Consider the following 15433-nt stretch of genomic DNA (forward strand, 5'->3'; position numbering starts at 1 on the left):
TACGCAAGTGTTTTCTGGAGCGGCACTACATCATGCCTATCCTACAGAGACAACAGCTACACAGCTTTATTAATCAGAAACATCACTTTTGTTCATCTCAGTGGTAGAGGCCTATAAACAATCTTGATGTTTGTGCCTTTTTAAGGCATGTGGGATGTTCTAAAGCCACATTGGGCTTACTTTTTTCAATCTGTGTAAGTGCTGCATCACAAGAGCAGCTGAGAATCACAAAGTGGCCTCGAAACCGTCATCCTGACTTGTATGCTGTTCAGAGCTAAAAATCTTTTGGATTATGCCACCTAGACCCAAGCCTTGACTTACATGAATTAATTTAGAAAGCACAGCAGACAATATATACAGTATTTCACTAAGATACGGGGAGACTGTCGTTCACCACATTGCCAAGACTCTTATCCAAATCCCTATTTAGCTGGCAACAGGAGAACTGGCAAAGTGGAAATAGAAAAACAGGGATTTCTACCCATCTCTCATTCTTTCATATTTGCAAAGACTATGTCTCTGAAGTATACACCTCAGATTTTACACCCAGTCATTCCTTGGCCTTCTGTTTTAGCCTTGTAGAACAGCTGACAGCTGTGTAAAGTCACAGCTGTGTACAGTCAGTTTGTAAGATCAAAAGGAGCCATCAATCATCTGTGTGTGACAGAGTAATACAGTATTTGCACTGAATCCATAGCTTTCACTTAAGCTAGGGGATTTCTATTTGTAAGAATTCCAAATGACTTAAAACACTTAAAAGTATCAACCCATTGTGGTTGTTCAACTGCTCAATTATAGGAAGAAAAAAAAGATGTCAACTCCCTTTCATCACACAATGGAATAATAAAAAAGATTTTTTTTTAAATGGGAGTTTTCTCACCATTCATATTATGGCTTAGTTTTTACATCTACCTGCCTGCTCTTTCATAGCTACTTCCACTCTAAATGTGTGCCATCACAGAACTTACCAATAATCTAAGTAAGATACACAAGCAAATCTGAATTCTGTGTTATGGTGTATTCAAACTGCCTTTCCTCCCCCATCCCAAACAATATTCTTTTTGTACAAACGATTAGTAGAAGAAGGGACAGAATTAGCCATAATCTACCTTCATTTGTAGTAAATGTAATCACTCAAAATCTCCCTTGTTTTCACGATCCCTACTGACTTTAAACTGCAGGTGATAGTAACAATGTTCTTTTTAAATTCTGAATAGAATTGTGTATATTACCAGCAAGGCAATTTCCTTTTCTGCATATAAACTGAGACATAAGTGTGTATTTCTCTAGAACACTTCAAAAATAAGGTACCAGCTAATCAGTCCTGAAATTAGAAATCATCTTCTCAACTATGAAACACAGTGCTACAAATACTAGAAAACAAAGGATCTTAGTAACTCAGCAACAGTGCCATTTTTTTAATAGTTTAAATGTTTCTAACTCAGTCAAAGCCTAAAGTGAATGTAAGAGTGCAAAATATGCACGTATATATAAATACATGTTTGTGTGTGTGTCGGGAATTAATCAACCTAGGTCTCTTAATAGTCTCTAATCAGGGACTAAAGAATGCATTCATTATGGAAAAGACAGACTTTGGAATTAACCCAGTCTCTGCTGTGCTTATGAGTCATAATGAAATAAACCTTCTTGCAAACCTCTTGTCAGTAACAGAGAGATTATGGAATTACACTGTGCTGGACCTAGATTTTTTGTTTTGTGCAGTTTGTTCTAAAATGAAACATGGAAGAAAACAGAGCTCTACTGGTGAACCGCATGTCTCTGAGCTGCTTTTTTCCACTTCTTATTTATCTGAAACGTGACTACCACCAAAACAAAACTGCATGGTTTTTTAGAGCATTTGTTCTGATATGCTGAATCATTGCGGAAGTGTCTTAACAGCAACTTCCTTTTTAAATGAAATCATATTTCTAATAACAGCAGACACCCAACTTTCAGTAGTAGCCAAGAAAACAATTCCACTCTGACAAGGTGCAATCAGGAGGAAATTTTATATAACACTGCAAGTAATAAATAAATTATGCATAGCAAGACTAAATTCAGAATAAGTATACTGTGAAACAAAATACATTAGAATAGTTGAAGAAAGAATTAATTACAGCGTTAGGGTATAAACAGTAATCCATCTCAGGCAGAAGCAAACAACAGAACTGAAGGAAGGATGATTGTGGGCTGAGTTTGTTCAAGAGAAACAACATTTACAGGTGGGAAAATGCATCTGATCTCAGAGGATGACAATTTAATTACTTGCAGAGAACCAGCACAAGCTTTATGCATGTTAAATCCCACCAAGAAGTAGGGCATTAGAGATACTGTTTGTACGTATGGCTTGAGGTCTTGGCAGAAGTGCGTTTTACTGAGTGAAGTAAGCTCCCGCTACATCTTCCTGATGTCCTAACTGCAATTCCACAGCCACTCAAGGATGCTTTCGTGAACAGCAAAATTAGAATAATTTCTTGAAATCTTGAAGTGGCAGCAATTCATAAATACATAAGCCTCTAACTATGTGGAAATTTCCTAAGAAAGGTAATTTGCAAAACTATGCTAGGGAGGTATTACCCAGTCTTAAAGTAAGTAAACAGCACATCTGGTAAACTGAAAGTTGACAGCAGAAAACCTATGTATTAAATACATACTCTGTATTCATCTTGGCATCACAAATTAATTGACACCTACATTAATTACTGTTGTGAACTCTTAAGCTCTTCCGCACCACACCAAATTCCCTTGCACTTCCAATACGTAACCAAACACAACACGTAACCAGTTAACTTACCATTCTGACTACAAACTCAACCATAACTACGTAACATTCTCTATAACACATTTACAGATACAATCTGTTATTCTGCATATAGGAAACTATGAAGCAGGAATCATATTTCTACATGTCATCTGAAATGAAAATAAAAGCATGGGCATCTCTTCTGGTTAAATGTAAAAGTGCAAAGGAGATGGCTGTGGAACCAGAGGGTGAATACATCTGGGTAATTCGGTATTAAGAAGGTCCTCAAAGTTTTAAGCATATGGAGGAAGTCACGCTTCATATTAACTGACACTTCACTTCTGATACGCAGCTTCATCCAAATCACACATCTCAACAAGAACAGAGCTGTCAGGCAGGTGGATGCGATTTTGCAAGGCATTACAGTAGATATATGAAGTTATGTTTAGGTGGAAGTCTACACGTGATTGTTAGCCACACGCTTATGGCTGTTCATACTATTTAATGAAAGCTAGATGAGAAAAGACAGTTTGGGAGGCATCTCGTAACAATCCTTTTTACTGGAAGGATTTACTGCATTGAATTCAATATTGTAAATTTAAAAATTGTCGCCTAGAAGTTTACATATGGTAGAAAAATTTGTTCTTGGAGTATTTTTGATGAAGAGATACTTCTTTTCCACAAGCGCAAACTATAGACTGATGTAATATTTCTGAAGTTGTCATAATTTCCAGGATAAAGGACTTACCCGAACATAATGTATTTAAATGCAAAGCAGAAGTTCAAAGTGAACAATAGTTAGAAGTAATCCTGCCCCCCCCCCCCCTTTAGTTTGTTTTTGCTGTCTCAAAAGGGGTGAAGAACAGGTCTGAAACTTGGCATATCAGCTTAAAATTGCCTGTAATGGCTTGATCCAACCCACTGACCACCCATAAAGGAAATTATCCCAACCTCTTTCTACCAGCCCTAGCTGTTTATTTTCTTTTCTGCTGGCTCAGGCAGTGCTTGTCAAACTCTGCACTAAGCAAATTCAGCATACCAAATGCAGCACTAATCCTACGCCCTCCATCAGTTCTGCTAAGTAAGAGGTGAGCTAGTCCACTGAAAGGTCAGATGAGAGCCAGGATTCACAGCCAGGAGCATAGAAGGGAGAAGGAAACTTCTTTCAACAGTGCGTGCTGTTTCTTTGATTCTAGCAATAATATGGATCTTTATCCTTAAGAAAATGAAGAAGCTAATATATTCTTATCTTCTTGGTAATCTCTATTTCTATCTCAATTTCTGTTACAGGCGATGGGGGGGATGGACAATTAGGAAGTCCTCCAAAGAGACCATCAAAGAATTCAGCTGTCAGATTATCACACAAAAGTGTTGCAGTTTCACGGTCTACTCGTACACTTTCAGAATAAACACTCATTAATTTGTGGGACAAAATGTCCTCTCTCTCCTGCAGCTTATGCAATTTACTGGGGAAGATATGAAAGTACATCCCTGGGACAATATGGCTGAGAGTCTCTGAAATTGTCCCTTTTTTTCCCCTCCCCCTTTACCCAAGACACAGCAACTAACTTCCCAAAACCATCAAAGATACTAGTCTACGTTGAAGAATACTGTTGCTTACTGAAGTTTATAGCATAAACTATACTTGTATTCTGCAGCCAAATCCTGCTTGAAACAATATTCCAATCTCATCAGGAAATCCTGGCAAGGCTTTCAATTTTTAAGCTGTCATCTCTGACAGAGTTTTGAGAATTACCTTAAAGCTTTCAGGGGAAAATACTCTGATAGAGAACTGCACATGAAAACCAGAAATAGATTAGTTCCCCTTTAAAGTCTGCAATATTTAATCAGAAGAGCTTTCACAGAAAATGAGCAATAACCTTAACTGTGGCACACTGCAGGAAACTAAAATGAATGTACGTTTTAAAAAGTGAACCAATTACAATTTGTGGAGAGGTCACGTTTCTGCTTTTCACATCAAGAGGACAAAGCTCTAAGTCAGTCTGAAATGAGCTTTATGAGTGTATTTTCAGTATAAAATGATTTTTAAGTACAAGTTTTATATGTTCTGGATATAGTAAGCTAATTCAAGGACAACAGAAGGTCTGAGCACAAGTCACAAAAGTTCTATCAAGATCTGCAGAAAGAAAGGCAGTGCATCCCAGAAGAACAGTAAAATGAGTCTTGGTTTCCTTAGCTCCTTGCTGTTCTTTGTTTTGCCTTGACATAAAGAATGTCCTTGCACCCGCTGTGGCAACTTCATAAAAATAAAACCAAGACAGAAGAGTAAATATTTAGCAGCATACATCAAATTTGACTATCATGAATTTAAACATCATTAACAAAATCCAAAACCAATTATACTTACTACAGCTATTTTTCTTTTCTTTTTTTTTTTTTTTTTTGAGTTTTGTATTTCTGGGATCTGTTTTTATAGTTAAGCTTAGAATATAACTTTGTATCCTCATCCCTAACATAAATCAAACAGCATGGATGTCCTTAAATATTCTAAAAGGCTCTTAGTGGATGCTAAATATTTTAGATAAAGAATCAGAGAAATGTAGATCTGGAAGGGATTTCAAAAGATCACCTAAGCCCATCTCTGCACACAGGCAATACGAAATATACTATAGTCCATCCCTATGAGATGTTTCATAAACCTCTTCTTATATCTTCTATAATGGAAATTTAACAACTCCCATGGGAAGCATATTTTAGTGTATCACTACCCTTATAGCTGGAAAGTTTCTCTCATCTGTCTTTGCTATAAATATAGGTTACTTATGACGATATTAAGAGAAACTTCCCAATTATAATGATCATGAAGTACCTCCAAGACTATCTAGAGAAGCCACTACAATTTTCAAAGACATTCTGGTGTTTGATACATATACAATTATTTATTGTTTCACCTCATCTTCTTCTGATTCCCTCAGTTATAAAACTAAAATCAGAATTTCTTTACTGAGATTGAGTTTACCTTTAAATTCTTATATCAACACGTCATAGATGTAAAGCCAGTGTTAAACAGCTATCCTGGATTATGTGGTATATCTTCATATCAGTAGTTAAAAGCCCAGCACAAAAAAAGTATAACATCATTTATAATGAAAGTGGTCTTGCATTTTAACTCAAGGACAGAGTTCTGTATTCTACTCCAATAGGAAGTTCTGACTTTCAACACATCAGATAATCTCTGCCTCCTATTTCATCTTTAAAAGGACACTAATATTCACATTAAAAGCTATGTGAAGATACTATATGCAAAATATTTCAAATGCTAACATGAGGAGCACTGCTTGTTAACAGATTTACTAGATGATATAGAAACACGGCATGTCTCTAAGCAAAGCTGACAGGAAGCAAAGAACAAAAGAGCAAATAAGATACCAATTCTGCCAAACATGTATTTTTGGTATTGGCTTTTGACTTTATCTAAGTTGACTTCTGTTGGCTCATAGTATCTCAATTCTGTTCATAAACAGCGCATGTCTTATGGCGAATTCAAGACAAAAATTGATTCATTTCAATATCAGGTGAAGTACAAAAACCACAAGATGTGATACACTCTGCAACTGTGTTGAAGCTACCATAAAGGTAAATTGCTCTATTTCAGGGCTTCCTGAAATCAGGGCATTTTGAATCCTGAATATCATTTATTTAGAATGCTAATTTTAGAATACTCCAGTTGAGATACAACAAAACTGACATACTGTTTCATGGTTTGTTCAATCATGCACAGAATGGGTAATGTTCTGCTCTCTCATGTTTCTACTTCAAACCAATTCTCATCTAAATTCATACTATATTTATATTTTTAAAGCACAAATCTGTCTTTTCAGCACTGTTGTAGCACAAACCGTATTTGCATCCAAAAGGCTTAGGGCAGCAAATGTCCTGGTTTGTGTATAAAATTGTTTTTCTACTACGGTAACAAATTTCTTGCTGCCATGGGATTCTTGCGATATTTTCCCCTTCATAGTTTTTAAAAAATAAATTTAAAAAATGCATGAAGATTTCAAATAGAATTAAAATTTCATCTTATAGTCACTATTTCACATTCTACCTTATTTCCCCCAATTAAAAAAATCTTTTGTTTTACAAATATTATTTTTATAGATACAATATTGTTTCAGGCTTGCAGTCATGAAAACAATTATACTGCTTGGCTACTGGAAAAACCCTGCCTTTTAGCCTTGTTATGCACCTGAGATGTGTGAAACTGTCTCAATTACAAATATATTACAGAAGACCTAGGGCCTGATCCTGCAACTGTTATAAGCATCCTACAACAGCCATTTGTCAGTGATAAGGAAGAACGAATATTGGAGGTGCAAGATTCTGCTGGATCAGGCCTTAAGTTTAAGTGCATTATATAACACATTATACGGTGACATCTCAAAACAAAATACCATATTTTTAGGTAATGCAGAAGTAACACACACAATTTACATATAGTAATAATTTATTCTGAAATGTTCATTTTAGTCTCTGTTGAGACATCCCCCATGTCTCATTAATAAAAGAGCAGCCATCTCACCTCAAATACCAGAATATACAACAAGTTACAGCATAGCGAAAAAATTCTACCTACTTTAAGATAAACTCTAATTCAGGTAAAATAATTTTGTTCAAGGTTTTACAGTTACACAGTTTTCCTTTTTTTTTTTTTTTTTCCAGAGCACAAAGAAAGTGTAAATTGTTACACCATAACTATCTATGCACATTATGTGACCACAGAAATGTTAATCATCACTTCAGAAAATGAACCATCAGTTCCATTCATGCAGGAAAGCAGGCTGGGAAGGCTTGTTCAGCAGAAACCATATTACTGTGAATTTCACAGCCACATGATTAATTATTGGGTTAGATGGACTCACAAATACTAAAACTGAGTATACTTTTTTGCATAAATAATACCAATTCTTCCCTGATGTAGTTTAGTCAGTCTGTAATCTAGAAATAATTGATAAAGCAACATGACTGTATCATCTCTATCTGCAATGTTCTATGATTTCAACGACAAGCAATATTTAAAGGATTATGGGATGGGATGCTAATTAAATATATGTTAAACATACTGTACAAATATACTTGCGTTAGCAATTTTATTCCAAACTGTCCATCAGGTATTCCTCCAAAATATTACCAGTGAAGACAAAGTATACTATCAAATATGGCTTCCAGAACAAGGACCCTCTAACAAGAATCAAAACTATTTACAACAAATAAAAAAACCAAAAGAATCAATCCCCAATCTTTTAAAGTTTCATTTGAAACAAAATTTCTAAATAGCTGCTGTATATAATACATCAGTTTTATTTATTTTTTGTTGCACTTAAACAGAGGTTACCAGGTAAGAGCCAGAGTGACGTTTAGGACTCTGAGTTCCACTGGAGTCTGGATTTTCAGACTTGGAGTCACGTTTCTTCGTGCTGTTATTTACCGGTGTTGGTATCTGTGATGGCCGAGCAGAACTATTGTCCACACTACTCTTCCTGCGGCTTGGATTGTAGTTGAAAGGAGTCACTCTTGCTGCAACAGCACCAATGGGGGAGCTATGTTTGCTTGAGGTACTGGAACTGAATGGTGTACGCTCACTTACAGTACTTTCATTATTTTCTGGTGCAGGAACAGGATTATTCTGCAGAGGCTTTGTTTCAGTGCCTTTCTTGTCTGGACTGTCTATTTGAAAGAAAGAGTTCAGACGGTTTTCTAAACCAATGGTACGAACAGGAACACCTCCATTCCCTGGGGTTTGTTTTTCTTGAATCTCTTTAGAATCTTTACCATTCACACCCCCTTTCTCTGAAACACTGTCAATAACAGGGGGAGTATTTCCAGTTGGCGACCTTCCAGATCGAGGATTGTTAATTGGGCAGTCCTCTATCCTCACCCACACGTCCTCTGTCTTAGAGACAGCTGGTGCCATCTGATAGATGAGAGTTTTGGAATCAGAACCATTTGCGGCACCCGAGGAAGAATGCTGAGGATCATTCATTATCTGAGGAATTTCGTTTTCTTTTATTTTTCTCCAAGTACCTTTTGCTGGTGCTTGGCTTTCTTTACTTTGCTTGTGTCCAGAAAGAGAACTTCCATGTTGCTTTTCATCTTCACTTTTTGCCTTTTCACTTGATTCTGAAGAAGCTGATAGAATTGACGAGGAACTTCCAGTTCTTCGCCAAGTGCTTACACGAGGAAGGGATGAGGAATGCTTACTGTGCTCACGCTTCCATGTTCCTGATCTGTTGATCAGCAATCTAGACGGACTCTCAGAATGAGAACGAGCTATATCATGACGTTTTGCTGGTCTCCCATCATATTCTACAGAAGGGCTGAGATTAGGGGGTAATTTTCGCCAACCACTAGTCTGGGCAGTTGAATGAGTGGATAAAGACATATCAGGAAGAGATGGACTTAAAACTGGGGTCTGTAGTTGGGACCTTGTGGGAGAATCTGGCCTGGAAGGAGACAGAGATTCAAATGAAGCTGACTCTTCTAATTTCCGTCTTAGAGTCGGGCTCGGAGCTTCTTTAATGAAAGTGGACTGACGAACAAGAACAGGTCTCTCAGATCTGTCAGATTCACTTCCGCTAGATTTTGCAGATGACATTCTGGATAGTTCAGTCTTTTTGTTTGATCCACCACTGCTGAGAGCCTGGTTTAACCCTTTTGAAGCAGACTCACTTCGTGGAATACTACTGGTACTCTTGGGTAAGGCAGTTTGCTTTGTAAGGTTTTGCTGGCTCATCTGCCTGCCTGGTGATGTATATGACATTCTACCTGAACCTGAAGATTTAGTTGAAGCTGTGCTAGGAGATGATGTCCTTGGCAACTGCGACAGTTTGTTGGGAGGACTTATACCATTTCTTCCTGGGGAAATTGAGTTTCGGCCCGGAGATTGCAGAGGCCTACTTAATGGCTGCTGTTGAGGTCTAGAAGGAGTGGAATCTCTAGATCCTGATCTAGAAGGTCCTTTACTTGATCCACTCTGGTTCAACCCCGATGGCTGCCTAGTTACAGGAGCTGGCTCAGGTTTCACTGATGACTTGACCCCTCTTGGAGAACTAGTCAAACTTTGGCCTTCACTGGGACTCTTGGAGTTTGTGTTTTTGAGCGGGGGACCTTTTTTGGAAACAGGACTAGTACTTGAAGAACTATTTCGAACTCCTGGAATATGGATCATTGTCCTACCACGTGAAATTGAAGGCACACTTGTCTGTTGTGGTTGCTTCAACTGGCTTGAAACTTCTGAATTGGAGCGAGCTTTTCCTGTAATTATACTTTTATACACTTTCTTCCCTCCTTTGATTCCCCTACTTTCAGATTCTACTTTTTTAGACTCCAGTGTACTCTTCTCTCCTGGCTTAAGAATTCGTGGACCTTTATTACTAGTGAAAGGTTTTTCTTCTTGGTCTGGGGTAAGATGAAATGGTGACCCTAGAGAAATACCAGATTTTAATGAAAGGATAGAATCAGAGTCTGATGAAGCTTGTCTAGATAGCGATGCAGCAGCCGCAGCTTGATGCAAGCTACTAACTATAGAATTTGCACCTTCTTGTATAGCTTTCCAATCAAAGTTCTCTGAATCAGGTGAGAAACCATGTTCTGAATCTGGCCTCTGTATCTCTCTCAAATCCAGTGTTAAATCTTCTGCTAATATACCACCTGTATTTCTGGAATTATTTTTCTCACTTTCACTCTTTATTCTTGAGGGTTTTTTCTTTTTAGGCATAGCAGAACTAATGCATTCCTGCAAAAGATCATCTTCTGAGTCAATACTAAGAGAACTCAGAGAGCTGTTTCTAGAGAAACATACAGGAGTATCTTCAACATGAAATGATTTAGGTGCATAACCAGAAGTCTGTGGTCTGTTTGGTTCCATCTGTGAATCAGTAGCCTCAGCATGTTTTGCAGGTTCCCCTTCTTTGTTGTTATTGTTTTCTTGATCAATATCACTGAGGGAACTAAGAGATGAATTGCAAGAAAAACAAACAGGTGTGTTTTCAATAGCGAATTTCTGCATTTTCTCATCTGTAGCCGCTCCTCTGTCTGGAATATCTTTAGTTGACTGAGACAAAGTTTTAGGCTGGCTTCTGCCTGTTGGGTGTTTTTGACAAACTTGTGTCCTGTTACTTGATTGCTGATTTGAAGACTGTTCCGCATTAGTGCAGTCTTTAGTTTCTGTTTCTTTTGCTTCTTTTCCTTTTCTTAATTCTGCCTTCTCCCTTGAAAGGTCAACATCATCATCATCATCAAAATCTAAAGAACTTAGGGAATCATTCCGTGAAAAACAATAGGGAGTTCCTTCAATAGGTGTGTAATGATGAGGGGAATCAAATGCAAAGCTTCCTCTTACACGCTCTTCATTATTTGGCAATTTGTCATTAAACTCTCTTGAATTATTTTTAAGACTCTGTTTCTTTGTGTCTCTGTTCTCTGGATAGCTTCTTTCATTATTAATATTGCTTTTAGGCTCTGTGGTTTTTCTTATACGTGCTCTGTATTCATTATTTTGGGGAACAGGCTTTACTGGTGATGTTGGCTTCTTTTTCTCACCTTCTGGTTGGTTTTTATTACTTAGAGATGAAGATGCTTGTTGAATTTGATCCATTATCTTCTTCACTCTGAAAGGTTTGTGACTTTTTCCTTTTGGCATAGCTGAGTTAATGCACTCAGCCAGAATATCACCCTCTTCTGTTTTGTCATCATCCAGGCCTGGGGGAGTCAGAGTTGAGCTTTTTGCTCTCTGAGACTCATCAGTGCTTCTACCTTCTGTAGGAATGGTGTCTCGCTTTTCAAATTCCCCCAACTCTGCTCCCGCACCCACACTGTCTACATTGGCCAACTCACTCGGGGGCGATTCTATTGTGAGATCACTCAGAGATGTAGCTGTTGAAAAATTTATTGGTGTACCCTCAACACAATATACCCGTGGCATATCATCTCCTGGTGTAAAACTCACATGCTTTTGGGATTGCAATCTGCTTTGTGAAGGCAAAAGTTTGTAAACTGGCAACTGGCTGGGCTTTCTGGCTACAGGAGGAGGTATTTTTGGAGCAGATGCTTGAGAAGGCTTTTTGGCTTTACGTGACGACTTTGTTGGCATTGCAGAAATAATACATGCTTCCAATATTTCAATATCATCATCATCAGAATCATCCAGAATGTCTTTTTCTGCTTCAGTAGGCTTCTCCGCCTTCTTGTCTTGCTTATCCTTTGTATCACCTAACTGTTCAGTTTCTGCTTCATTTCCATGTTCATTTTCATGAACCGGAGGCATTATTCTTAACTCTACATCTTTCTGTATAAACGGCTCATCAAGACTCAGAGCACTCAGACTAGAAGAGCAAGAAAACCCATCTGGTGTGCTTTCTGTGGCAAAATGTAATAGCGTATCAGCATCTGGCAGTACCTGAACTCTTTGAACAGCTGCATTTACAGCTGCCTGTCTAGGACCAGGATCTCTCTTTTCTCCACTAGGTACTTTACCTTTAGCTACATCTCTTTTTACTTGAACTGCTTGGGCAGGGGGTGGCGTTTTACTTCTGCTTGGAGGCATTGTTTGTCCAGGGCTGTCTGGAAGGTCACTGGGACTTATAATACCACTTACCATTCCACTGCAAGGCTCACTTTGAACTGAACTAGCAATTGAACGGCTTTCAAAACTATCCAGGGAACTTACAGAAGTACATCTGCTGAACATGAGTGGTGTTTCCTGCACATAATGTTCTGGTGGGCTTTTAGGAGTTTGTGCACCACTCTTTGAGGGAGATTTGGCACCTGAAGAAAATTCAACAGCTTTATGTCTAGAGGAATCAGAAGGAGACAAACTAGAAGTCTGAAGTCTACTGGATTTTGTTCTGATGTGTTGCGATGTTGATGTGATTTCACTTACTGCACCTTCTGTAGATAGAGCCCCACTGTTTTCCTTTAGTTCTGCTATCTGTAGTGTGTTGTTAGCATCTGTCACACGTGTGGATTGATCACGTCCTATTTCATCTTCAGCTGATGACAAAGATGACAAAGAGCTACACCTTGAAAAACATATTGGGGTATCTTCCACACAGTAAGTTTGTATAGTTTCCTGATTAATAGAGGGAGTTTTACAAGAGGCAGTCTTTTGCGCGTGACCACCTCTGCTCTGTGCAGAATTTGCGTGAAGCTGATTCTGTCTCTTTGAACCAGCTGAGGGGGCTGATGTGCTCCCACTGCTTGAGGAAATATGGTCAGTTTTAGTGCTTTGCACTGAAGAAGTCTTTGGAAAACTAAAAGATGGCTTCTGAGAAGGAGGAACTTCTGTTGAGTATTTTAAACTATAATCAATAGGCTGATCAACATGATGTTCCTCTTCATTGTACTTTATACTATAATTAGTTGGCCTGTCTTCCTCTTCATGTTGCTCCTCCTCAGAATAACGTTCACTATAGTTGGTTGGCTTATCATCATCATAATCATCAATGTGGCACAAGGACTGGTTTACTTTCTGATTTATTCCAAGAGTTGAGCCTACTCTGTTCTGATCTGAACCATTGGATCCCCTTGATCTAAAGGAAGAAACACACTCTTGCTGTCCAAAAGGTGACTGATATTTCATGTGTTTATCATCTCCACTTTCAGTGTACACGGGGTAGGTTACATTTTGGTTCCTTGACTGCCTTTGTTCATTTTGTTTCATTTCATCATCTATTATATGCTTAGGCCTTGCCCATCTTTCATTCTGAGAGGGACTCTGCCTTCCAGAATTTAACTGTTCATCTGAGTATTTAAGGCTATAATTAATAGGAGTGTCTAGCTCTCCATCATTGTCATCCATATGATTTGCACTATGAATCTTATGTGCCAAGTCAGCTGGATATTGACCATAACTACAAAATTTACTTTCATCATCTTCGGAGTAAGACTCAATGGAAGGTTTCATTTGGCCTCTTTTACCATAGCCGTCAGTGCTGCTAACACTATTTAAACTATCATTTGAAGCTCTCTTGTATTCCATTTTTGTGTAAGGCACAGGACATGTCCTGTTTGAATTCTCAGATTTAGGAAAGTATGTATTGGAGTGAGTATGGGCAGTGGCTGATCTCCTCGGGGCATTTCTGTCTTCTGTCAAACAGTGCATTTCAGAAGTGGAACCAGAACTTCTGTCTTCTTGGGGAATATGCATGCTTGTTACTTCTTCCATAACTTTGGCAATCTGAGCTGCAGCAGTAGAAATCTGCATTCCTATTCTCTTAGAGGAGTTCCCGGTATTCTCTGCAGCTGGATGATAGGTAGTTAAACCTACTGCCCGATCCCTATCAAGATTTCTCTCTTTCTCAGATCGAGGATTTTCTATGTTTCCTCTACCGGAAGAGGAAGAGCCAGGCAATACTGTAGTATTTAAATACGGTGAAAGTACAGTCATATTACCAGCATTAAAACTCTCTGATCTGCATATACCATCATCATGCCGACTGGAGTCCAGGACATACTCACTGTATATATTTTGCTTATGTCTCTGCTTATTACGGTGAGATGCTTTCGGGCTTAAGTTATCAATGTTGTCAAAAGTCTCTGATAAATGCTGAGCATCTAATTCTGCTTCCAGTGCCTTTTGTTTTCTGACATGAAGAGAAGGTAAGCTTGATCCTGGAGACATAATGTTGGCATCCTTATATTTTGCTGGCCTGTTTGCCATGAGGTTTCTTAGCGCTGCAGCGCTACCCATGGCTATCATTTTGTGTTTTGAGTGAATGAGATTTTTCAGCATGCTGACTGCTCCCATGTCCCAGAGCGCCTCCTGATCCTTTGCATTTCGTGCAGAAAGATTCCACAGGGTCCCACATGCATTACTGACTATTGTCAAACTGTGTGACTTCAAGTGTTGTAACAAGGTTTGTAAGCAGCTGTTCTCTCGCAAGATTTGCCTGGTGTTGAGTAATGGAAAGCAAACACCAGTAAGTGGCATTTCAAAAGGATAAGAAACAAAGCAAAACACAAACCTATTATGCTAGAGGCAAGTTTTGCCCTTAGAAAGGATAATCATGAATTCTCCAGTGCAAATTTATCTCATATTTCCTCTAGCTTTCATCTGAGTGCTAATCAAATCCTATTACAAATATAAATAGTTCGCTTTTAGTAGAATTCATCATTAACAAGCAGCAGGTATTAATCTGCATATTCCTGTTATGTAAGTGAAATACTTGCCTTATCAAATGCATTAAAAATTAACTGTACTTAATTATTATACTTAATACATGCATACATATTAAGACTCAGACATAGAAACTGTCTACTAAATACACATGTGGAACTGCTAAAGATTGTCATAAAAAGTACACCCACCTATGGTCCTCATTAGTAGCAATTAAGCTAGAAACATTTCTTAATATTCCTCCTCCACTTTCTATGATGGCTAAAGTGTTTGTTTGGCTCCGGTATGTCAGTGTGCCGACTAGAAATGCAAGAGCACCATCAACAGCACATATATCAGCTTTGTTCTCAGTACAGTGTGCTGACAAATTCCATAAGGCACTCAGTACACTTTTTAGGGTGGATTCCTAAGTAAATAACAAAATGACAGAATTAGCGAAGTTTTCAACTATTGATCACAAGCTCTCAGAAATACCTAAGTTAGCTTCAAGGAGTTACGTATGTTCCAATTTCTGCTTTCTGGGCTGATAAGTTAGATGCAGGCAGCAGTGCACACAT

General features: G+C 38.3%; 1 protein-coding gene across 4 annotated transcripts in view; it reads right to left on the reverse strand.

The window, feature by feature from the left end:
- Positions 1–1990: 1990 nt before the first annotated feature.
- Positions 1991–15433, reverse strand: part of APC (APC regulator of WNT signaling pathway) — a 107363-nt gene continuing 93920 nt past the window's right edge. For all 4 annotated transcript variants that reach the window (XM_041120934.1, XM_030004034.2, XM_030004036.2 and 1 more), the window contains exons 15-16: positions 15068–15282; positions 1991–14649 (exon numbers count right to left, since the gene is read on the reverse strand). In XM_041120934.1, coding sequence (XP_040976868.1) covers positions 8082–14649; positions 15068–15282 — 6783 coding nt within the window. In that variant the 3' untranslated portion in view covers positions 1991–8081. The remainder of the gene's footprint in view (positions 14650–15067; positions 15283–15433) is intronic.

This window comes from Aquila chrysaetos, chromosome Z (genome assembly GCF_900496995.4).
Source record: "Aquila chrysaetos chrysaetos chromosome Z, bAquChr1.4, whole genome shotgun sequence".
Taxonomy (NCBI): Eukaryota; Metazoa; Chordata; class Aves; order Accipitriformes; family Accipitridae; genus Aquila; species Aquila chrysaetos.